At 35.9% G+C, this 25538-nt stretch overlaps 3 protein-coding genes across 3 annotated transcripts; all 3 read right to left on the bottom strand.

Moving 5' to 3' along the window:
* Positions 1 to 496: 496 nt before the first annotated feature.
* On the bottom strand, positions 497 to 8548 carry zgc:153990 (the record flags this gene model as incomplete). Its single annotated transcript, NM_001077271.1, is given in 5 exon segments — positions 497 to 880; positions 1044 to 2102; positions 4817 to 5287; positions 6865 to 7035; positions 8465 to 8548. Coding segments are annotated over 3 exon segments (1044 nt in total).
* A 1026-nt stretch (positions 8549 to 9574) lies between these two features.
* Positions 9575 to 20443, bottom strand: capns1a (calpain, small subunit 1 a). Its single transcript, NM_001017899.2, is given in 11 exon segments — positions 9575 to 10069; positions 10168 to 10226; positions 11117 to 11233; positions 13253 to 13331; positions 13557 to 13625; positions 13918 to 13982; positions 14062 to 14119; positions 14205 to 14297; positions 17239 to 17275; positions 19558 to 19627; positions 20304 to 20443. Coding segments are annotated over 10 exon segments (651 nt in total). The 5' UTR covers positions 19605 to 19627; positions 20304 to 20443; the 3' UTR covers positions 9575 to 10042.
* Positions 20444 to 20563: 120 nt separating this feature from the next.
* On the bottom strand, positions 20564 to 25164 carry alkbh6 (alkB homolog 6, nucleotide demethylase). Its single transcript, NM_001005390.1, is given in 6 exon segments — positions 20564 to 21390; positions 21473 to 21571; positions 21647 to 21798; positions 24559 to 24619; positions 24726 to 24794; positions 24929 to 25164. Coding segments are annotated over 6 exon segments (705 nt in total). The 5' UTR covers positions 24983 to 25164; the 3' UTR covers positions 20564 to 21120.
* Positions 25165 to 25538: the final 374 nt, after the last annotated feature.

Raw genomic sequence — 25538 nt, 5'->3', positions numbered from 1 at the left:
GCTTTTAAAGAACCAACATGTATAACCTGACCCAAAGTATAAAAAAGCCATTATTGTGCATCTGGTGAGTTGTCCTGTCAGTGATGGCTTTTATGATAAATGACTGATACAATATACAGACATATTCACAGACAGACACACACACACACACACACACACACACACACACACACACACACACACACACACACACAATACAGTACTTCTTTTCAACAGAGGTCCCTAAATCACACAATAGGGCTACCAGCTGCCGTCTTACGCACACACACAGCATTCCCCAACCACAGCTCTACATCAACACATAAACACACACACACACACACACACCGGCAGCTGTTTAAGCAGAGCTCTTGAACCCTGGAGAGTGGAGAACAATACTTGAGCCCTGATCACTCATCCTTCACTCCAGCCCAAAACCTAAAAAAGTGGGAAACTTGATGTTCAGACACTAAAATGTATAAGTGTAAACAATAAAGGCAAAAACAACATCATGCTAAATGTTTGAATATAATTTATTGAATTATCTAGCTCAGGTAAGGAGCCAATTTAATTCAGAAGACAACATCCTCTCACACACATGAATCTTATAGTGCTGGGGGAAAAACGACGATGATTTTGAAGAAACCCATGCAGTAAAATAATCGTTTGAGCACTACAGTTATTGAGTAAATGAAAACACACACACACTGCCCTCTAGCGACTAAAAGACGGCATTGACCGTTTGAACAGTCAGATTTAGTTCCTGGAGATGTCCATTTGCCCCACTTCATGTTCAAAGCAAAACAGAAAAGTTTGTAAGGAAAAGAGTGTCCTTTTAGATAAAATATGATAGATTTAATTTGCATGCCTCAAACCGTTTTACACTGTGTAGTTTAGATGACCTTAGACATCATTTCATGCGACTATATTATAACTATCTGAACATGTTGTCTCATCATTTACTAAAACCAGCCATCAACTTTTACATTTTTTTTTGTTCCTACTATGCAAGTCACGCTGTTGCTTTTCTCCAACGTTCTTCAGAGTATCTTATTTTGTGTTCAGCAGAAGAAAAATGTATAAAAGTTTAAAACCTCTTGATTGTGAGTAAACGGTGCGGTAATTTTTATTTTAGGGTGAACTGCCCCTTTATTAAAATCACATGATTTCACTGAAGTGTCAATCAAAGGCTGGTAATAAACATGAATATGTGATCGAGGAAAAAAACACTTCTTCAAGCAGCATTCAGATGATTAAATTAGCCACAATTACAATGTCAATGTCACTTCTAAATATACAATTTGTTTTAAATAGGCCCTCTGAGTCTAAATTTTGTAAAAGGAGGGAAAAAAGGTATTATGCTTAGGAAGACCATATCACCACCAAAATCCCTTTGAACAGATTCAACTAACAATTTTGGAGTGCTCACACTATATTTGTGCACTCCACTATAAACAAAAACACTATTTCGTGTTCTATTAATAAACCAGGAGTAGGTAAAAAGAGTGTCTTCATAGTTTTGAAAACTTACAAAAGCGCTTTTGTCCTCGCACAGAATCTCAGTATTTGGACTTTTCACACAAATCACACAATATAGGTCATCTATATGCAGTTTCAACAACGGGTCACAATCTGTGAAGCTTGTTGGTCTTCGTTTGTTTGTCATAAACAAACCTTACATCACAACGCAGGTTTGCCGTTGACTTTCTCTTGTAGTATTGTTATCGCTCCTGAGGCAAACTCCTGCAAAACCCGAACAGTATCCCTCTGTAGCTGTAGAGATTCACGCGCAAACTCCTGCTGGGTCTCCGTGAGCTGATGCATGGACTCTGCAAGAAGCTCCAGGGAGCGCGAGACTGTGGACAGAAGAGCATTAGTGGCATGCTGCTCCTGCACGCTAAGGTTAGCGTTGTGCGCTAGCTGCTCACGGGAACTGTCTGGCTCCACGCCAGGGAACGATGAGGGTCTTTTAGTAGAAGCGGTGGCTGTGGAGGAGACATGACCTGCACTGCCTCGGGATGCTCCTCCATCCTCCTCGGAGTAAGAGTTACTGACAGACGCCATAGAGGATGATGGGAAGAGGTCACGGTTGTCTTCGTCTGAGTCAATGTGGGATTCGCGATCTGGAATCAAAGAAGCAAAAACTTAATTTTAAAACAGTAGAACCTAGGTTTAGGTTTGTGATTTGTATAATTAGATGCCTAGAGAGATGCATTTAAAGATTAATAAAGGAATTAAAACTTAAATTCAGTTAAAATTAAAATCTGTTAAAATGTTTTTTATATTACAAGGTTTTTTCATTTTATCACAAAAGGCCTTAGTGAGCAGAATTTTTATAGACATCATTTAAAATAAACATACTGATCCCACAATTGGACTGGCAGAGTGGCTTTTGAAAAGCTGTTGATTTGTTTTTTAGATCAAAGTATGAAACTAAATTAATTATTGGTAACGTGTACAATTCCACACTACAAAGTCAAATGAAGTGGTCATTTATAACGGGTTAATTCATCAAGCAATTAAATTTCTGTCATCAATAAGTCACTCCCATGGCTGCAAACCCATAAGGTTTTTATTCATCTTTGAAACACAAATGAAGTTCATTTAACTTTCTGTCTCTCCGCTGAAAGTCTCTTCATCTAGAACAGAGATTCCCAAACTAGGGCTCCTTGGCCAAATCAAAGATTACCATGGCCCAACCAATCTGAGAAGAGAGGGAGAATGATGGGGATGGTTTAGAGATTGTCATTTCAAGTACACATGCCGCAATAAAGTCAACCTGTCAGGTTTTGAACCATATGGGGCATAAGACATGTGCGTGATTATAAGTCAGTTTTTTGACCACACTTCATTATTATTCTTCATTTATTAGTTTGCTGGAAATTAGAATGAAATTTATAAATAGTTTTGAAACAAATCTTTGTGCTTAACAAAGGAAATTAAATACGTCTTCAGTGGAGCGTGCAACACCGTTTCCTTATTCAAGAGAGAAAGAGAAGGTGAAAGTAAAGACTGATTGGAGGAGGCTCATCCTTTATCCTCACGCTCCAGATGGTCTGTTTAACTGTTTTCTCGTTAGTAAAGTGTTGCGCGACGCAACTGACTCTTAAAGGGAAACACCTCATAACTCATTAAGAGAATAAGCACAACCCTGTTTGACCATGCGCCATGGACACACCCTTAATGCTTTTGCGCCATGTGCTTTAGCCTTTGCGCATACTAGGTCATTAAAAGAGCCCTTTATTTGTTTGTTTTATTTTTAAGCACCAAAAAAAGCAAACTGAAGATAAATGTTTTAATTTAAATGCTGTAATTTGGTTAATTATGTACATACTGTCACCCAACAGATAGAGAACAATGGGGAGACTTTGGTGAGCAAATCAAGGCAAAGGCAGATTCTGTTCGACTAGTGTATTCAGCATTAAACTACACTGTTATGAATGTGATTGTTTACGTTTTTATTGCAATACGTTATAACTTAAAAAGTTCTACTGCATTAGTTAATAGGATTCAAAGTGATGTTTTATGTCTTATGTTATATCCCAGATAACAAGCACTGAAACTAATAACACTGGCTAATACAGGTACTTTGAATCATCTTGATCATAACTGAATATAAGGCAACATAGCAAGAAGGTAGCTGGTTCGAGACCCGGACCGGTCAGTTGGCGTTTCTGTGTGGAGTTTACATGTTCTCCCTATGTTGGCGTAGGTTTCCTCCGAATGCTCTGGTTTCCCCCACAGTTCAATTCAATTCAATTCAATTCAGCTTTATTTGTATATCGCTTCACATAAATGGTCATAGTAACTGGAACAGTGTAGTTCAGTCCCGAGACATGCGTAAAGGTGAGTTGAATAAACTAAATTAATAGTGTATGAGTGTGTCAATGAGTATGTATGGGTGTTTCCCAGTGTTGGGTTGTGGCTGGAAGGGCATTCGCTGCATAAAGGACATGCTGTACAAGTTGGCAGTTTATTCTGCTGCGATGAGACGAGACTAAGCCGAAAAGAAAATGAAGAAACTGGCCGTAGTGTATGAGGGTGAATGCAAGTGTGTGTGGTGTTCCCTAGTGGTGGGTTGCGACTGGAAGGGCATCCGCTGTGTAAACCTTATGCTGGATAAGTTAGATTCTTTCCGCTGTGGCGACCCCTGATGAATAAGGGACTAAGTTAAAGAAAAATGAATGAGTGAATGAAAAACTGAATATATTCACTATGTATTATAATGTGCATTATCCTTTACTGAAATGTTTGAAGTGTTAAGAGTTTTGGGTGTCCATGCTTTCAATGTGTTTCACTTCCATGAGTGAAAATCTTACAGGTCTTATAGGCACTTAGGGGGTTACTTTAACATTACTGAACCTGTATGATTAAAAAAACATAAAAATAAAAACTTACATTGTCATAACTGTCAACAAAGCTACCACATACAGCTCTGCTCTTGACAATAAATAAGTGTGAGTAAATAACAGAATTATACACATTAGATGTACTGTAGTCATCATTAAAGGGATAGCTCATCCAAAAATTAAAATTCTGCCATGCTTTACTTACCCTTTACTTGCTTCAAACAAAAACAAAATGTTTCTTTTGAACCCAAGGAAAAATACATTAAAGTAAGCTAAAAACCTGTAACCACTGACTTCCATAGCCTTGTTGTTTTCCTACTATGGATGTCTTTGGTTACAGGTGATCAGCATTCTTCAAAATGTCTTCTTTGGTGTTCGACAGATGAAAGAAACTCATGAAGGTTTGGAACTACTTGAGGGAGAGCAAATAGTGAGTAAATCTTCATTTATGGATAAACTAACCCCTTAAGAGTTTTTAGTGTGTTTACCTCCAGGTTTAGCGCCATCAAACTGCATCTCGCTTGGACCCCCGGCTCCGCTTGTAGTAGCAGGCATTCCTCCCACCTCCATCCCTCTGCCTGGAGAACTGTTAACGGACCCCATTCCCACGAAACCTCCGTCCTCCTCTTCCTCATCCTCACACACAGGCTCCTGATCATCGTGACTGCGAGATCTGGACCGCTGTGTCGCTTCCCACGGTTTCTTGTCCAGTTCCAGGATGGACTCCACAATGACTTCCATGGGGGACAGTTCAATATTGGACCGTGCCAGTCGCTGAGACACCATCGTACCTGTCTGCTGGGCAGCAAGTTTGCGCTTCGTGTCACATTTAAGGTCAGACCATTTCTTGATGACCTCCATTATTTCTCTGTCGCACTCTCCGATCTCATTCACACGTGCTGTGATCTCGGCCCATTTCCTGCGCTTCACGTCAGAGGGAATGCCGGCGTTAAACTTACCTGCGCAAAAACACAGAAGAGTGTTATTTGAAGATTTTATTCTGGTGTTTGTTAATAGTAGGAGATTTTAACTGAATCAGTCAATCAAGGTCTTGCTAAGCAAAACAGAAACTTCTAGACGGTGTGTTAAAGCAAGCTTTAGGTGACATTTTTCAGGACTGAGATTAAACATTTTTTATGAGATTAACGATTTGATGAAAACAACAGACCAATTGCAGGATTAAGTGTAATAAACTAATTCTTAATGTTTTCAGACTTAGTTAAAACTGTTTTGTAGTAAAATATAACAAATAAACAATAATGTGTCATATTAAAATTAATTACTATAGTTCAAGGTTTCTGCTACATTATTCTTCCATGGCGGGGCGTCACACAATGATTCATCCCGCCACGGCTACATTACCGCATTTCATGTAAAACATTTAGTAGTTGTTTTTTTTTATAGCGGGTTATAATCACACCAAAACGTAATAAAAAGTCAGTGAATTATAACAGCATGGACTTTTCTGTACCCAAAGTAATGCTGTGCGTTATTTGTTTAATCCTTTAAGGTGACATGCTGGCTGACTGACTGCCTGGCCTGTGCGATGCATGAGGCAAGCAAACACGACGTTGCTTTGAGGTATGATAAACACAGTTTCCATAATTAAACTCTACAGATAAAAGTCTATGGTTCTGCATACAATGACTTAATCTTACTGGAGTTTATAGCCGTTTCACTTTACTTCAGGACGCATCAATGCCACTCTGTAGGTCTATTGGAGACATTTGTAAATATTCCTAGCAAATTTAATAAATGTTAGAGACATACTTTTTACATAAACGCACTAAATCTCACTTCAGCAGTGTTTGTTTGCGAGCACACAAGAAAAATTTGCACTTGAGCAGCATATAATTGAGGGACCTTGCTAAAAATTTTGTGCACGAACAGAGGAAATCGGCACGCAAGCAAAGAGATTTGCATGCTTGTATTACAGTTATAAACAGATAAACTACTTTATCTTTTACTAAACTGTAGCAACTGTTAGTAATATATATATTAATATATATTTTAATGTATTGTATTTATTTAGGATTTTATATATCTTTTTATTATTATTAATATTATTAACGATAATTTGTTTGTAATACTATATTTGCTGCAACTATAATTACTACAAATTACCAGTACTTTATAGTTCAAATACAATACATTACTTACTATAAATTACTATAGTATTTAGAATAGGAAAATCGTAATAAAAAAGTTCTAATTAGTTCTAATTAGTTATTTGCTATATTGACTCTGTCAGATAAATAATGACTGATAGAAAAACGTTGAGTATATTAAGTTAAATAGCGAACCCTGTTTCCCTGTCTCAATCGTCATATTTGTGAAATATATATATATATATATATATATATATATATATATATATATATATATGACAAGGTCTGAGAAGACGTTAATAACAATGACATCCGTCGTAACCATATATTGTTTGCCCCTGCATAGGTTGTGTGTGCTGTTCTGGATTTTATGTGCTGAAAAATGTGTGGGTCGCAGCTGAATATTATTGAACGCAGGTAAAACTCACCCACAACAATGTGTCGGTTCTTCCGCACTTCGTCCAGCAGGATGTGCACTTCACTGAAGGAGAAACGTGCTTTTCTCCTCTTGAAGCGCACCATGTTGTCTTGTTTGAGGTAGAGCGAGGACACAGACATCTTCACAGCAGAAGATCACTCTCTCAGCAGCTAGGGGGAGTCTGTGGACAGTGCAGGAATGACAATTAACTTATTAAACAACTGGTTGATCTGAATCACTAGCAGATTTCAAACCCTGTCACTTAGTTTTAATTTAATAAACTGAACTGCATCAATGTTTAAGAACTTAAATATTCTGTTTAAACAGAGGTTTGTGTGCAATATCTTACATTTTCTCGTTAAATGTGTACTTTAGTAACACTCAATCTGAGTTAACACCATCAGAAACAAACAAAAAAATTATTAACAAAAATGGAGCAATCCTTTACATGAATAAAAGCTACCGTCATAACTCTCAGAAAATTAAGTGTTTTATTTTATTTTTATTAATTGAATTATTTGTTTATTTATATTTTTGATCATTTTATTCATTCATATTTATATTGCACAAAGTTAAAAAAAATAATACAGGATTACTTATACTTATACACATTTTGTCTTATACACAATGTTGATATTCTTATGTGACAATTTATTATAGGTTATTTCAAAACCTAAAAATATACCCTAAAATGTTTAAATATATACGAATATAGATGCATACATGAACAAATTGAACATATCAGACACCTTAAGGAAACATGTTTCTTTAAAAGATGCATGCTTTTATCTTAATTTCATAACTTATTTGTTAATCTAACATTAAGTGCTGCCCTACGTTTTGAAGACAGATGTTATAGTTTTAGGAATAATACCTATTTTCTGATAAATTGTTTATGTTCATGCTTCTTGTAATCATCTCTTAATCTCAATTTGGAAATATTGTCATTTTTAAAGGAAATGCCAGGCAATGGTGCGACATGTTTCAAAAATTAGCGAGTGTTTAAAAATCTCTAACTTTAATCAAGTTGAAGTTAATAACGTTAGACTTGTATCTCTAAAAGATGAGCGCGCATTAAAGTTAGTCATCAGCGTCTCATTGCGTGTGAAATATTCCACATCAACAGCTCAGATTAAAACTCAATTGATTTCCAACTTCGATGTACCGGAAGAATGATCAGCTAAACCACCACCGTCTCTTCATTCATTCTCTCACTGGTCTCCGCCGAGCTGAACTGCATACGGCGGATTCACGGTCACGAGATCTCTCTTTGTGCCGCGAGGAAACGCCGTCGCGATGAAACAACTGAATTAAACCACAAACAAACATCCCCAAGCACAGCACAATTGTAGTTCGGCTAAGATAACCTACGCTTCTCCACACAAAATATATAACGTTATTTTTAATCGCAACAAACCAAACCGCTCGAATGCGGAAGGACATTTCGCCCTCATTTTCCTACAACCTACACTACTGTCTAGCTATTTAAGCTAGCTTGCTATTTCACACGATACGGGTGATTATAGTCACTTTACGGAACAGTTAACAAACTCTTAAAACGCCGCAGGCACAATTAGGTACTTTGAGAGGTTAAAGCGTGAAATAAATACCTCAGATTGCTCAAAATGTAATCAATATTTTGCGTTGCGCCCCAGAAACTTCGTAGAAAGCAGCGTATGCGCAGCGCATGCGCACGTGTTCTTCTGTTTTCCGTGGCGTAGATGGTGGATGTAGTTATCATGTGCTGCCGCTACAGTATGAGTGGCGCTGGTGCTCGCTTTACCACTACAGTTTCAGCACACACACGCTTTACCAAAGATGACGGTAGGGGCTCATTAGCTCTAATCTTCGCGTTTTTGCGAATACGTTTATTGATTTTATTTATAGCAATTACAGTTAGCATGTATGGCAGATATATTTGATATTGAAACACAGACAAAATATTACTGTTTAAACTATACATCCATGGTGAACCACATGCACTTAGGTACAACTGTATTGTTTAAAAATATTATTACTAATATTATTTTAGATTATATGTGTAATTGTATTTATTGTAAAAATTATTTTTAAAATTCTCCTTTTTGTATTAAAATTATATGTTAGGCACCTAGGGTCTGAGAGTAACACAACTACAATTCTCTGTATGTCCTGTACACAGGGGCGGAATTAAACAAATAAGCAAGGTAAGCAGCCGCTTAGGGCCCCAGCAAATCTGGAGGGCCCCAGATAAATACCTAGAAGAATAAATTATAGCTATAAATTAAGTAGAACATAATTTTCCATCATATTTTGTATGACGAGGGTCTAGACAAATGTTTAATTTTTATTACTTCTGCGCAAATGTGTCCCCCACCTTCCATCATAGAGCAGTCCAGCTGTCAAATTAGGTAGATTTAGTTATTAAAACAAAATTAAAAAATTAAAACTATTAAAAAAGCTTAGACATCATTTTAGTTGTGAATTCATTTTAAGAAAACAAATAATTTAAAATGTTTTACAAGATGCTTTACATGTTGTTATTATTGTTTTGCATCAAGACAAAATATAGAAAAGGGGATTGAGTGATATCAGAAAAAAAACGGCTGGAATTGCTTCGCCCCAATAACAGAATCTGCCCCTGCCTGTACATGTGGTTGAATTGACAATAGAGCTGACTTTGACAAATCAAACAAACCAATTAATTCATAATCAAACTAACAATAAAACACAAGAGGTTATTACTTTCAGCATTTTTATTCAATATAAAATTGCACTTGACACCAGATCCTGATACATTTGTGGCGATATCTGTATCCCCAACATCACCCATTGGCTCAATGCAAGTATGGCACCAAAACCGACAACATTGACATGTAATACAGTTTCTTTACCTAATTGTGACTTCGGATAGATGCTTCCTAAGTGCATAATTTGTTAAAATAATTTGACATCTCTCATAATTTCTCATTCTTTGGTTAGTTTTCTATTGGACAGTTCTAACAATGAACTAAAAGCACTAAAACTGGAGTAAAACCGTAGTGAGAAACCGTCCCAGTGAATAACCAGTTCAATGCTGGTGTCTCTTTAAAATGGCTGCTATATGCTGGATACAGTGTGTAAAATAAAAAAGGGTGCTGTGTAAAGCAGAGTCATTCTTGCATATATCATAAGTTGCTTTATCAACATCATGCAGGCCTTCACATCACTCAGGAGTACATGGTCAGCTGCAGCCACTGTGAAGAGACAGAAGACAACATTTTATCCTCAGTAAATCTGATTTTATTTTTAAGGGAATGCAAGTTGAGTTATTAAAATGTCAAAATTCTCTTACCTCCTGAACATTGACCTTGATTGTACCGTCATTGTCTTTGTCAAGAGTCTTGAAGGCATCTGGAGTCAACACAGGATGGCATCAATCAATATCTTTAATGTATTAGTAAATAGACTACTTCATTTATCTCCATTTTAAAATGCTGCAGTGATACTACACAAAAAAACACACAGTAACTTTCAGATCCAGTCAAAAAAACGTTTGCTGAAGCTGAAATAAATCACAACTTAGTCTAAAACGGTCTAAACATCTCCTAATACAGTGCAAAATCAATATCACTGAATTTTCTCAAAGCCTGCAGGGGGAGCAACAAGTAACCAAACTGAGTAGATCAGAATTAAACACATTAATCTCACTACAGTTGCTTATTAAGTTTGGATAAAATGGACAAGCAATAATCTCTTCCTTTCTTGTGCTGCTGACAGTTCCAGCAGTCTTTAGGGTACACCCCATTCACACTCTTGCTATTCAGATGCATGTGGTATTTGGGGGAGGTGCAAAACTACAATACATTTTATTGGACAAGCATTTATAGTGTGTGGAATCTGACTCATCATCCAGTTCCTCCACATGACAGCAGACGTGAACTTCAAGGCACAAAACCTAAATATATTACAGGAATATACATAGACTCGATATGGAGTAGCCACTGTGGCTTCCATTGTATTAAAACTGATACTAAACAGACCATTGAACAAGATAAATCAGTGTTTACATTTCCAAATCCTGTTCCTCCCTTGTCATTTCCTTTATTTACTCAACTCTGTGCTCATGGAGCTCTTTAACTTTGCGCTCATTTTATGAAGAAATTAACTACAATTCAACAAAACACCTTTGCTTTATAATCATTAGTATGAAAACATCAACATACTTTATTAAACCAATCAGATATTTACTTAAAACAAAGTTGTTGTTTTTTCTTCATTAACATTTTCAGGACTCTACTCACGGCACATGGCGTCAAGTCTGACAAGGCACCCGATGTAATTGTCAAAGTCCATGTTTCCACTTTCATCGCTATATCTTCGAATAATCATCTGAAAGAGTTGATCTGTTAGCGGGAAACCTGTCGAGGAAAAAAATTAAGGAAAAACATGCAGTTGAAAATATGATCACCAGTGTGCATATACAGTTGAAGTCAGAATTATTAGCCCCTCTCTGATTTATTATATATTTTTTAATGTTTCCCAAATGATGTTTAACAGAGCAAGGACATTTTTTACAGTATGTCTAATAATATTTTTTCTTCTGGAGAAAGTCCTGTTGGTTTTATTTTGGCTAGAATAAAAACAGTTTTAATTTTTTTGAGAAACATTTAGGTCAAAATTATAAGCCCCTTTAAGCTAATTTGTTTGTATAGAACAAACCATCGTTATACAATAACTTGCCTAATTACCCTAACCTGCCAAGATAACCTAATTACCCAAATTAAGCCTTTAAATTTAACTTTAAGCTGTATAGAAATGTCTTGAAAAATATCTAGTCAAATATTATTTACTGTCATCATGGCAAAGATAAAATAAATGAGTTATTAGAAATGAGTTATTAAAACTGTTATGTTTAGACACTTGTTGAAAAAATATTTCTGTTAAACAGAAATAAACAGCGGGGCTAATAATTCAAGGGAGCTAATAATTCTGATTTCAACTGTATATTGGAAGTCCATCTATAACAAGTATGCTAAACTTCAACTGGCTTTGAATGGCTACAATGGTAGGGGTGTATGTAAATGAACAGTGTGCCCAAATCTTCTGGCTAGTTCCTGGGCTTTGTTAAAGCAATAGATCATATCTCCAATTTTTTGTATCACCACCCGCCTGCCCATCATTAGATTGATTCCAATAGATTATAGGTGGCAAAATTGTCTTTTTTTTTAAAGATAAGTTTTTGGTTCATTCCGCTGTGGCGACCCCGGATTAATAAAGAGACTAAGCTGAAAAGAAATGCATGAATTTAGTTTTGTCTAGTCATTTTGGACCTATTAGAAAATGGTTTCTATTGCATAGATAGACAAGTTTGATTAAAATCCTAATTAGACTAGTTTCATTAGACAAACTAGATTAGGACTAGTATGGTTAAAAATCATCATGAGACATACAACTGCCAAGAAGTCTTAAATATGGCCTTGTCATCAATAACTTACACCCCAATAAAAAGGAATTTATGACCGTTATCGGCCCCACTTTATATTAAGTTTCCTTAACTACTATGTACTTACATCAAAAAATAAATACAATGTACTTACTGTGTTTATAATGTATTTGAGAACACTTGTGGTGCTTTTGAGTTAGGATAGAGGTTGGGTTATGGACAGGTTTGGTGGCATGGGTAGGTTTACGGGTGGGTTAAGGTGTAAGGGATGGTCAGTGTAGTTAAAATGTAATTACAAAAGTTAATCACAGATGTAATACCATATATGTATTTAATCAATCATACAGTAAGTACACGTATTTACACAATAAGTACATTGTAACAAACTATTCCTGTGAAAGTACATATTAGTTAAGGCCACTTAATATAAAGTGGAACCCTGTTATCATTAAATATGGGTGTGTTGTGTTTAGGTCTGCAGGATTACTGTTTTTTTTTTTAAACTGAAATTGCGATTTGAATAAAGCACAAAATTGAGCAGGTAAAATTAAAGGTACAGTTCATATATCTGACTGCTTGTATTAAAAGACAAACTTCTATTACAAATAATATCTAAATATATTTATGCATTTTACAGTTTAATACAGGAATTTTTGTGCTGTGAAGTAAAATATAATTTAATCATAACTAAACCGAACATGAGACCAGTGTAGGCTCACACCCCTACTCAGTGTCAAATATAACACAATCTAAATGTAAAGGTTATACATATATATATATATTAGATTTTATATACAATTAATTTATATACTGTAGTTATTTTCTTAATTTGTCATGACAATTTCATTGGAAGAAATGGTTATAAATTAACAGTAGAATAGGATGTACATTGTGATTATGCTTGGTCTTTCTTTGGTGCTTGGTGTTGTTAATACCACATCAAACCTGTAGTTCTTATGAAAATATAGTAAATTGATGAACAGAGGGCATTTACCTGCAGCTCTGAAGGCAGCTGGAAGCTCGTCTGCTCCAATAGTTCCTGAATGATCCCTGTCATAAGTCTTATAAATCCCCTATGAGACAACAAGAAGTTCATTTTGTTAACTGGGTTATTTTAATGCTATATTTAAGCAGATTCAGCTGTAAATCCATTTACTTTTACTGCAGAGTTTCTGATGTCTTAATAAAACACAAATATATCAAAAACAAACAAATGCATTTTTCTTGAATCAAAACTTCAGTTTAAATGTTTAACTATCCATAAATCTTTGAGCTGCGATGTAACATCAGTTACTCACCTGCCATTTCTTGATGTTGTTCCAGAGGTGTTTAAACTCATGGAAGCCCAGTTTACCTGTGCTGTCACTCTGGAGCCCAGTGTCAAGATCAAACACCATTCAACAAATGACCATCAAACCATCAGAAATACTTTTTAAAATTATTTGAGAAGATAAAAATGTATATATACACACTACAATTGCTAACATTTAGAAAATTCCCTTGATTTTATGTTTTATTTATGGAAACTATTGCAATTCACAATACCTAGAATTAGTTACTGTCTCATTAGCATTGACAAAACTCACTATAATAAATTTTCCACTGAAATCTAGTTGGTTTATATGAGAGCAACTGTTCAGTTCAAATGAGGCAGGATACATCCATGACAGCCACCATACTTCTACATGACTCGATGGTAAAGCCATCTGTCTTCAGATCACCATCTGCAATAAGAAACAAGGCAGAGAGGATAAGCGTATGCATATACAGGGGCAGACGTGGGGCTGCACAAACACTACTCACGTTTGGAGATGATTTTGTTGAGGATGTCCATCAGCTCAGTGGGGCTTACTTCCATATCCTGAAACCATAGAGCATGTTTATGATATCTAGTGTGTATTTTACGCAAAGATGTGTTTTTGAGTACTTGTTAGTGTGATACTAACATCGCCAGCGAGCTGATTGAAGACCTTGCGGAACTGCTGCTCTTCTGCAGACTCATTGGACGCAGCATAAGCTAGTGGTCTGCGGGGTGGAGGCTGGAGAGACATGTCAATAGTATTATTAGCATATAAATGCAGACATAAAAAATTCCACTGGCTTTTTAAGCACATCTCGAATTCAAAAATGCCTTGTGCTGTAAAAACTCTCAATCATTCATGTTTTAACCAAGCTATCAGTCACTCTAGCTGATATAATGAACAGACTGTGCTTTACTGTACATTGTCTTTATTATATAGTCAATACTTTATCATTTTGTTTGATTTAAAGGGACAGTTCACTAAAACTTCATTATTTTCCCATCAACCTCAGGACATACAAGTGAAGAATATAACCAAGGATCTAAAAATCCTTGTTGGAAACTTTTGTGTGTGTTGTTTTAAGAAAGCAACCATAAATTTGTGATGTGTTTGATTTTCATTTGTTTATGTTAATTTATTCTTAAGGGGCATCACTGTGGGTAGCACAATTGCCTCACAGCAAGAAGGTCACTGGTTCGAGCCTTGGCTGGGTCAGTTGGCATTTCTGTGTGGAGTTTGCATGTTCTCCCCATGTTGGCGTGGGTTTCCTCCAGGTGCTCTGGTTTCCCTCACAGTCCAAACATATAGTATCGGTAAATTGAATAAGCTAAATTGTCTGTGGTGTATGTGTGTGAATTCAAGAGTGTATGGGTGTTTCCCAGTGTTGGGTTGCAGCTGGAAGGGCATCCGCTGTGTAAAATTTATACTGGATAAGTTGGTGGTTCATTCCGTTGTAGCGACCTCAGATTAATAAAGGGACCAAGCAGAAATAAAAATGAATGAATTAATAAATTTATTCTTAATTAAATTATTTTATTTAATCTTGTGATTGTTAGTCATTTATACAGTTATCATTATATCATTTTATTGATCATCAGTTAATGATTTTATTATTATTTTATTATGTTTTCATATTTTATTATTACTATTTTCCTATAATTATTGCTTTATTATTATTATTATTTAATGTTTCCATTATATTGTTATAATCTTATGACTGTGTGGTTCAAGCAACACTTGTTTTCATGAATAAGAGAATGTCTCCATTTTAAAGTCTACATAGCCCAGTGACAATATAGTGAAGCAGCAATTTTCCATTGCTGTTGGTTGTGGTACAATAACACTTGCTGGATTAAAATTGCAGACATTTGCTGACAGAAACTGGCATCAGGGGCTAGATCTTATTTATCTGTCATAAAGAGTGTGATCTAACACAAGGTATAGAGGTGACTTTTCTTCAGTAGATCATTTAAACAGGGTTTTTTTAGCAATTAGGCTAGGGGTGTCTAAACTCGGTCCTGGAGGGCCGGTGTCCTGCAAAGCTTACCTCCAACATCCTTAAACACACCTGCCTGGAAGTTTAAAGTATACCTAGAACAGGGGTGTCCAAACTTGGTCCTGGACAGCCGGTATGCTGCCGATTTTAGCTCCAACTTGCCTCAACACACCTGCAGGAATGTTTCTAGAAAGCCTAGTAAGAGCTTGATTAGCTAGCCCAGGTGTGTCTGATTGGGGTTGGAACTAAACTTTGTAGGACACTGGCCCTCCAGGACAGAGTTTGGGCACCCCTGACCTAGAAAGAGCTTGATTAGCTGGTTCAGGTGTGTTAAATTGGGGTTGGAACTAAAATATGTCGGACACCAGCCCTCCAGGGCCAAGTTTGGACACCCTTGATTTAGGCCCTAATAGATTCATCAACTGCAAAACCAATAGCTTCTAGCACATTAAAAGTACAAAAATAGATAAAATAAAAAAAATCACAGGCAAAACCATGCTGAGTCTTAACATGCTTACAGCCAATGAAGTACATTTTATGAATCGACTAACAATTCAGAATTGCTAAAAATGGTCACCTACATCTTGAATGGACTGAAAGTTGGGAAAGTGATTTCTCAATTTTTAAAACTATCCTTTTAAATATAAAATCTAATTGTGGATGTGTGTAAACGTAACATTCCGTAGCGCATTTAGTTTTTGCCCAGCAGGCACACAACATCATAAGACGTTAATATTAGGCTATATTTAAGTTGTGATGTCAGATGACCAAAACTAATGACTAGCCAGTGTCTAAAGACAACGTTAATTTAATATCCAATAACGACATCAAATGATTGATATTTGGTTTTTTTTAGGTTGTGCTAGAAAGTGTCCAAAATCCAACGTTGAGCCAACATCAACGTCATACTGATGTCAAATACTGACATTTACTCATCAGGTACGGCAACAAAAATCCAATATCTGATAGACGTCCTAGTGGTAACGTAACAGACCATCAAGCTGCAAAATCATTAGACGTTAATATTTGTTTGATTTTAGGTTGGACATTAGAAACTGACGTTGGCCTGACACTGGGTTCTGATGTCAATCAGATTTTCATTTCCAAACAAAATGCAACGTCCCCACAACGTTGGGGGATGACTTTGATTTTGGACATCTTCTTGGACACTTTTAAGGCTTCCAAACAGTTTGCTGGAACTATAAATCACTTACATTTTGAGGTTGTGCATTATAATGTGATTTATCTTCTATGCGTGATTTGATTAGACAGGAAACACAGGACTGACTTTTCTAATCCCCATAGACAAGAATAAAGTAGTGACTAGTGCCGGTTGAAGGAAAGTAGTGGAGTAAAAGTACTGATACAGCACTTTAAATGTAATCAAGGGAAAGTAAAAGTACACATATTTAGAACTACTCCTTAAATTACAATTTTTGAGAAAAACTACTCAATTACAGTCATTTGAGTATTTGTTATTAGTTACTTCACATCACTGCCAATAAAAGAGTGTTAGTATTCGATTTGTTTAAAATGAAAAGGTTAGAAAATAGCTGGAGATATGGGCACTATAAAAAAAAATTTCCATCCTTTTGTTTTTTTTCCAAACAGGTCAGAGATGACTGACATCAAGCATCAGACACACTTATGTATAACATCACACAGAGAGCTCCTGTTACTCACAGGTTCTGAAGGCACAAACTGGTTGGGGTCGATGTTGCTGTGGAAACAGGATGAGAGGCCATAATTATGCTTTCAAATCAACAGCACATAGACAAGATGTCACAGATGTATAAGTACACTCTAGATCAGTATTTGCATCTTATGAATAGACAAATATAACAACAGCAGTATAACACAGCAGTACTACACATGTACTGTTTCAAACTTAATCGGTTTACTTATATAATCTTTATACAGTTGATTAAGATGGCTCTAAAGTGGCTTATCTGCTTAGAATTCAGCGTAAAGATGCTATGCCACATTAAATGGTTTATGTATATATACATTTTTGAAAATGTATGCTGCTTTAGATTTGGATTTTGTGCTTCATTTGCCCTTGTGTTGATGCATTTAGCTCATCCAAACATGCAGATACAATCATGTATTTACCCATGACCAACTGGTCTTGAACAAAACCAAGCATTTTAAACAGATATTTTGAAAAATTTCACAACAATTTACTTCCATAGCATTTTGGAAGTCAATGGCTGCAACTTTCTAACATTCTTCAAAATATCTTCTTGTGTTAAAATCTATCTTCTAAAAAGAAGAAACTAAACAAGTCTTGGAAACATTTGAGAGTGAAAAAAATGTCATTTTTGGATGAACTATCCCCTTAATTTAACAATAAAATAGAATTAGGAAAGTGATAGTTACTCTATGAATTGCATCTGAATTCATTTATTTAAAATACTAAATACAACATTGCTGGTCTTATTTTAGAAAGTTTGCTTTGACTTAACCTAAATGTAATGCAGTGTATTTAGCCAGCACTCACTTTTGGGGATTTACCCCTACCTAATTTTAAATAGTAACAGTTCTTGATCCAGGTGAGCCACAAACAAAAAAAAATTGGTATCATTGGAAAGAAGACACTTTGAGCTTTACTATGGTCCATGGCAGGAAAACATTAATGTTATGACCTAGAACAAATATGCCAAGTGAAAGCCAAGTGCCTCTTGAGTTTATATTTCAAATTTTGATGAATTATGAAATGGAATTTTCTCAAAAATGACCTTAACATAAAACAGTAACAGTTGCTGAATAATTTGGTCGACATTCACAGTTCATGTATCTTTAGAAAGAATACACTTTAGGCTTTGTTATCCTCATCTAGAGTTTATAATGCTCAAAATAAAAAAATAAAAAAATGTTATAGATACTTAATTTAATGCCATGTCAGTAACAAAGGCAATTTTCTTGGCAAGGCCATTTCAATAATAAATATACAATTAAAAATAACAAACAAATTAATATCTAAGTTAAGATTTTTAGAGTTAATAATACATGATAACATTTCAGAAAATTTAAACTCAAAATGCAGCTTTGTACAATAGTAACATTTTGTATTTTAAAGAACCTAGGATAGCATTTTCCAAGAATCACAGTATGAACATATTCAGAAAAAAATGGACCAATGCAACAAGCTCTGAGACTAATCTAAACACAACCTTTGATTGAAACCAGTGTTGTTTTAGTAACATTTAGTCATTATTGTAGTTATCATCAGTTCGATTAATCCTTAAAATGATCTTAATATTTATCATTTTTGTGTATTTTTTGTACTGTTTATCTTTTCATGTCTATTTTTTTCTCATTTTAATTCAGATTTTAGTTATGGCAATTTCTTTGTCAACATTCCCATATAACTAAAGCAAAATTACTAACTAAAATGTTATTCAATTAAAGCAAAATCAGCACTGGAGATATCAAAAAAAAAAAAAAGTTGCAGCACAAGACTGTGCCACTAATGAAGAAATTAACTACAATCCAACAACAAACCTTTAATTTTCATTCATTTAGTACAAAAATTGTGCTTACTGTGTAGCTTTTAAAAGGCATGGGAAATATTTAGTGTTATCAGGATACCTATAATTACCATAGCTTTGTACTCTGTTTACCATATTTGCCCCATACACAGTTTCAGTATTTATTTGTTAAATTGACTTGTTTAAATCTCTTATACCACAGGTGTCAAACTCAATTCCAAAAGGCTCTGCACAGTTTAGTTCCAACCCTAATTAAACACACCTGATCAAACTAATGGAGTCCTTCAGGCTTGTTTGAAACTTACAGGTGTGTTGGAGCAGGGTTGGAACTAAACTGTGCAGTGCTTCGGCCCTCCAGGAATTGAGTTTGACACCCCTGTTTTATACGTTTGTCTCGGTTGAAGTACAGCTTAATGTAAATTGAAGCACAACAATAAAACAGATGCCTGACACAAAATTTTGCTTATGCACAGAAGAAACAAATTGAGCTTGTGGTGAAATATTGCCTTACCCGATCACATCAATAACACCCCCAATGGCTTTCTTGAGCAAGAACATCTTTTGGCACAAGTGGTTCACTCCTAAGAGGAAAAAGACAGAAAGAGTAATGTCTGTAAACTGCTATAGAATACACACACGGCAGTTAGAGGGAGACAAACAGGTTTGTTGAAACTTGAAGGATTTAAGACAGAACTAAGGATATAGACACAGGGGGGTTGTGTCACTTTAACGTTGACAGAATGTGGACACACCCACTGTAACTATGTTTCCCATCCATTATACAACACCACCCACGATTAAACCACAAGAAAAACAGCATACTTTTTCAACGCGAAGCTTGCATTGAACGGCGTGTAATACTCCAGAACTAACGCTACTTGTAGCAACTGATTGAATGTTAGAAATCTGGCGTGTTTTGGATGTTTTGCAAGCGCAATCACAGTAAACAGTCGACCTATCTTGCTGCTTTTGCTGTCAGCTGACATTTTCCGATAATAGTGTTTGATCATCCTTATTTAAAATGCTTGGTAAGTAAAACAAAGAAATTAGTGAGCTAAATATGAGCGTTTTTGGAAGCTCAACTAAAATTGGATGCGAGTAAAACATGCTAACACGCTAAACAAGCTACCCAAGATGACCGCATTAAATCAAGTAAAAACTGCAGGTTATACAATTTACCACACAATATATATTTGTTACGACACTTGTAAATATCTTTTCAACTCGTTGTTTAACACGCAGACAGATTAAACTCACCAGTAAAGAGCAGTGGATACTGTAAACCGTCGTCAGCCGACGTACAATGCGCATCTGACAGGATACGCAGATTCTAAAGTACTTTACGCAAGCAGCGTAAAGCTAGATAGAAACCACCAATCCACATTCTAAAACGCAGAGCAGGACAAGCCCACATTTCCAAGAATTTAAGGAGGGGAAGATGCAACACCTGAATGATCGGTTCTAGCTTGCATATTATTATACAAAATCAGTACAGAAGCACTGCAACAATTCACAAATACAGCTACACACTTTATTTCTGAGGCTCCAAAAACAACATTTGTTTCTTTTCACTCATATAGAAAATGTAAATGTGTTTGTACAGGATAAGCCAGGCATGATAGAGGTAAAGTTGGTTTTATATTCACACATTCGTTCATTTAGAAGTCTCTAAATTGTTTAACATGTTACTTTGAATATTTGATCAGAATTAGCATGCAAGTGTGGCTTGAAAACAACATTAACACTGTTTATTTGACTGTGAACAATGTTGTACTATTTGCAGCTATGCGATTTCACTATTTAGAGTTCAAAAATAATACTTTAATAAAATTATATTATTTAAGGGGAAAGTCTGAATGTGCGAATATAAAACCAACTTTACCTCTATCCAGGCATGTAGTGTTTTCAGCTGCCACACCACCCTGTAAGATTTTCTTAGAGACACTAATGAATTGCACATACAATAATATATTGTAGATGAGTTTGTGTACTGCATTTACACAGTTTGGTCTGCGGGTGCGAACATGTAGCGCCTGTTTGTCTAGTTCAAAGTTCAGGCAGGTCTTTGAACGCCTCACTTCTTCCCAAGAAAGAGATTAGCTCGGATGATTTTGGGAACATGACGAATGGTAAGAGACACTCTGGTGCTCCGGGGAAGCGTGTCGCCCACCTGAGCCCCCGTTGACGAAATATTCACCACATGCTCAGACAGCACATCCTCACAGACTCCTCGAATACCATGCAAATAACACTTGTACATATCGTCCTGGAGAATCAGCAGACTTTTTCGTTGCACCAAGAGTGAAAGCATGTAGCGGCTTTCTTCTGTTTGCGGAGCGTCAGGCTACAGGCAGAGGGGGAGAACGTTAGGAGCAGAATGTTAGCTTTGATTGTCTGATTAATTGTGTGAGTTTGTCTGCCACTACCTCGGCTTGACAAACAGGCCTGTAGAAATCCAGAAGTGTATGAGAACCCACAGTGATAGTGGTTACAGTGGGGTGATACAATGGTCCATCCTCATGAGGCTAGGAAAGTGAGAAAGAGAAAATGGGTTAAAATACGATAACTGGGGGAAATTAAATGGAAAACACTTTCCTTACCATAATTCCTTCCCCTGGCTTGTATTCATTTACAAGCACGTGATTAGCCGTCTTTCCTGCAAAAGCTCCAAGAGCTGATATCTTCTCTGTGTACTTTAGCAGCCAATCAGGGAGTTTCTCAGCAAGCATTCCTTTGGGATTTGGCAATCCACCTGGAAAAAGAAATCCATCAATCATTTTTAATATATTCCCTCCAGCTCTGCAACATACAGTGAAATGCTCTTAAGGTGTGAAGTAGTGACATGTCAATCTGTATCAAGAGCTACAACTACACAGGCCTTCAACATTTCTAAAATAATATTTCTCAATTACATGAAGAAGCAGACTAGATTAGACTTTTAGAGGAGCTTAATTTAGCCTCTGTTATCATGTTTGATACATGAAGTTCCAAGGCCTTAATTCAGTTATTTATTAAATAAAAAGTTAAATATAGAATTTTTTTTAAAAGGTAAATATAGAATAAATTCTCTGAGCACAAACATTTCAGTTGTATAATTAACACTTCTTGTGTGTATAGCCACCTCTTGTTGAACTGCTTAATGTGTCCTTAATTGTAAAGTCACTTTGGACAAAAGCGTCTGCTAAATGACTAAATGTAAATATACACTACCGGTCAAACATTTGGGGTCAGTAGGATTTTTAAATGTTTTAAAATAAGCTTCTCCTGCTTACCAAGGCTGCATTTATTTAATGAAAAACACAGTACAAATTGTACAATTGTGAAATGTTAGTTTACTTTAAAATAACTGTTCAAAAGTAGTTTATCATTTAATTTAATCATTTATTCCGGTCATTTAATTTAATAATTTATTACTCCAATCTTCAGTCACATGATCCTTCAGAAATCACTAGTCAAGGATAACAGTTTAGAGCAGGGGTCACTAATCTCGGTCCTGGAGGGCCGGTGTCCCTGCAGGGTTTAGCTCCAACTTGCCTCAACACACGTGCCTGGATATTTCAAGTATACCTAGTAAGACCTTGATTAGCTTGTTCAGGTGTGTTTGATTAGGATTGGAGCTAAAATGTGCATGACACCGGCCCTCGAGGAACAAGTTTGGTGACCACTGGTTTAGAGGTATGACCCGGTCACCATATTGCCTGTGCCCACTTGCCTAGAAATATGTGTAACATTGTAAACCTATGTATAAAACTGTAGGAACTGATGTATCAATGTTTTTTTAAAAAAATAAATACTTTTCTGTCTTTATAGTTGTTGTTGGTTTTTATATTGCTCAGTTTTACATTTATTGAATGCTGCCTTGATGAACAGAATAATTTTCTTACAAAAAACACACACAAAAAAAAAAAATCGATCCCAAACTTTTGACCGGTAGTGTAAATAATGTAGAAATAATGTTCTGTCATCATTTAGCATATGAGATGCGTATATTTATACAATATTCTTAAACATGGCCACAGATAAATTTAATAAAAAAATAAGATCAAACTAAATTTGATTGTGACAAATTATAAAGATTTTAAATAAAAAGTATTAGTATTTTGAGGCAGCACTGTGACCCTTAACCCTTTAAGAGGCATCAAAAATAAATGGTTGTTCTTTTGTCCATACATTATCATCTGGACACAAAAACTCAAATAGTGGTGTCAGGAACGCTACTTGACCAAAGTAATTGGTCTTTTTTTCTGTGCAAGTTAAAGTGAATTAAGTCATCCAATTATTTTCCCTTTAAATATGCAGAGGACTTGCACTACCTGACGCCTATCCAACTTTTAGAAACAACAAATAATAACTTGACTTCTAGTTGATCTTTAGGTCTCAGACATGGCTCAAATGAAAGGGAAATGCCTGTAGATTACGCTTATTTTACAAAATATGATCATGCCTTGATTTTTAATTATTTAATTAGGAGAGTAAGGTCTGACTTTGCTTAGACAAAAGTCTTGTTACTTAACAGAAATAATTTGCAGTATAGAATATATAGTCATGGTGCAGTAGAAAAATAATTCATATTGTGTCTGACTTCCATGAGCTTGGAGGACTGCATCCATAAATCTCTGCAATGACTCAAATAACTTATTAATAAAGTCATCTGGAATGGCAAAGAAAGCAATCTTGCAGGACACCCAGAGTTCATCTAGACTTTTTGGATTAATCTTTAATGGCTTCTCCTCCTTCATCTTACCCCAGACATGCTCAATAATGTTCATGCCTGGCGACTGGGCAGGCCAATCCTGGAGCATCTCGACTTTCTTTGCTTTCAGGAACTTTGATGTGGAGGCTAAAGTATGAGAAGGAGCGCTATCCTGCTGATATTTTGCCGTCTCTTGTTGTTTGTAATGTAATGGGCAGCACAAATGTCTTAATATCTCAGGCTGTTGATATTGCCATTCAGTCTACAGATCACTCACACAGCCCCATATTTAATGTAACCCCAAACCTAATTTTTCCTTCACCAAACTTGACCGATTTCAGCAAGAATTTTGGGTTCATGCAGGTTCCAATAGGTCTCCTGCAGTAATACTGATGATTGGGATGCAGTTTAAAATCTACCTTCTGCCACTTTTCCAAATGATCTCCTAGAAGTCAAGTTATAATTTGTTGGTCTTACAACTGTTATTGATGACAAGACTTTTGTCAGGTAGAGTAAATATGCCAATGTTATTTTTATTCTCTAGATGAAATTTAGACACACTTTTTTCATTCATTTACAAATGTGAAAAATATGACTAAATAATATGCTATACAGGCCCATAACACCTGATGCATCAAGTATGGTACAAAAGTTTATTAATTGCTCATTTTTACATATTACAGATTAAAAACATTAGGTTTTTAAACAACATTCCATTTTCCATTCCATTCCAAATTCCATTAAAAAAAATAGATTTTTCATATAAATACAATGTTAGATTCATGAACTGCAGTGGTCAAAACACAGCATTTTACTGACCCCAGTTCTGTAGCCTTCTCCCTGACAACTGTGTCCACTTGGGCTTTGGAGCTCTGTACACCTTAAACAAACAAATAAACAAACACTGGACATGAAGTATAAAAGTAAACAGATAGCATGTTATGCAAGTGTAGATACCAGGATTACAGGTAGTTTGAGCCTCCTACCTGCTGAAGCAAAAACTCCTCTTCAGCCTCCGATATAAAATCAGGAATATAGTAAACAGTCGGAGGAGCCTACAAAGAAAACATTTCACCCACAACATGTCATACTGTGTGTGTCTGTGTGTACAATTAAATAACAAAATGTGTTTAAACATACAATATATAGAAATGTGACAGCATTACTTTACATAAACTTAAGTGTTTACCTCTTTCACAATGTATTTTTCGAGGTCCACAACTATTTTACACAGATTTGCCATCGTCGATGTCACATATTTAATAGAAAAGCAAGAAACTGTGTGTCGTAATGCCACCCGAAAGTTTAAAAACAAAAATCTTTCCAGTGCTACACTAGTACAAATTGTCGTACGCATTAAAACACATGTGTTAATGTTTACATAGGCATCTTCGTTTTAAATCACTGAAATGTTGCTGAATGAGCAGGATATTTCATTGATGTGTTCGGCATGAAGTGTTTTCCTCGCCGTGTGGTCCGATCACAGGTATAACTCAACGCCTCCCTCTGCAGGCCCGGAGCGGCAGCGCGCATCACAGAGGGCGCTGCGACCACTTAAATCAACCTTCAATGATGTAGGATACTACGCGTACAATATAAATCGCACAAACATAATAAATGTAGTGCAGAAAGAGCACAAACTCCTGCAGGAAAACAATAAATAACAAAACGTTTGATTTATTTGACAAAAAATATTATACAGTCTAAAACTACGCAGCCAAGGATGTTTGTAGAGGGAAATTAGCATGAAACATTTGGTATTGATTACAACAACTAGCATTGCCCCGTCCTTCTCTCTC

The sequence above is a fragment of the Danio rerio genome, chromosome 5, assembly GCF_052040795.2.
Source record: "Danio rerio strain M-AB ecotype USA chromosome 5, GRCz13ab, whole genome shotgun sequence".
NCBI lineage: Eukaryota > Metazoa > Chordata > Actinopteri > Cypriniformes > Danionidae > Danio > Danio rerio.
The sequence above is the reverse complement of the archived record's forward strand: the minus strand, read 5'-3'. Positions and strand labels throughout refer to the sequence as shown.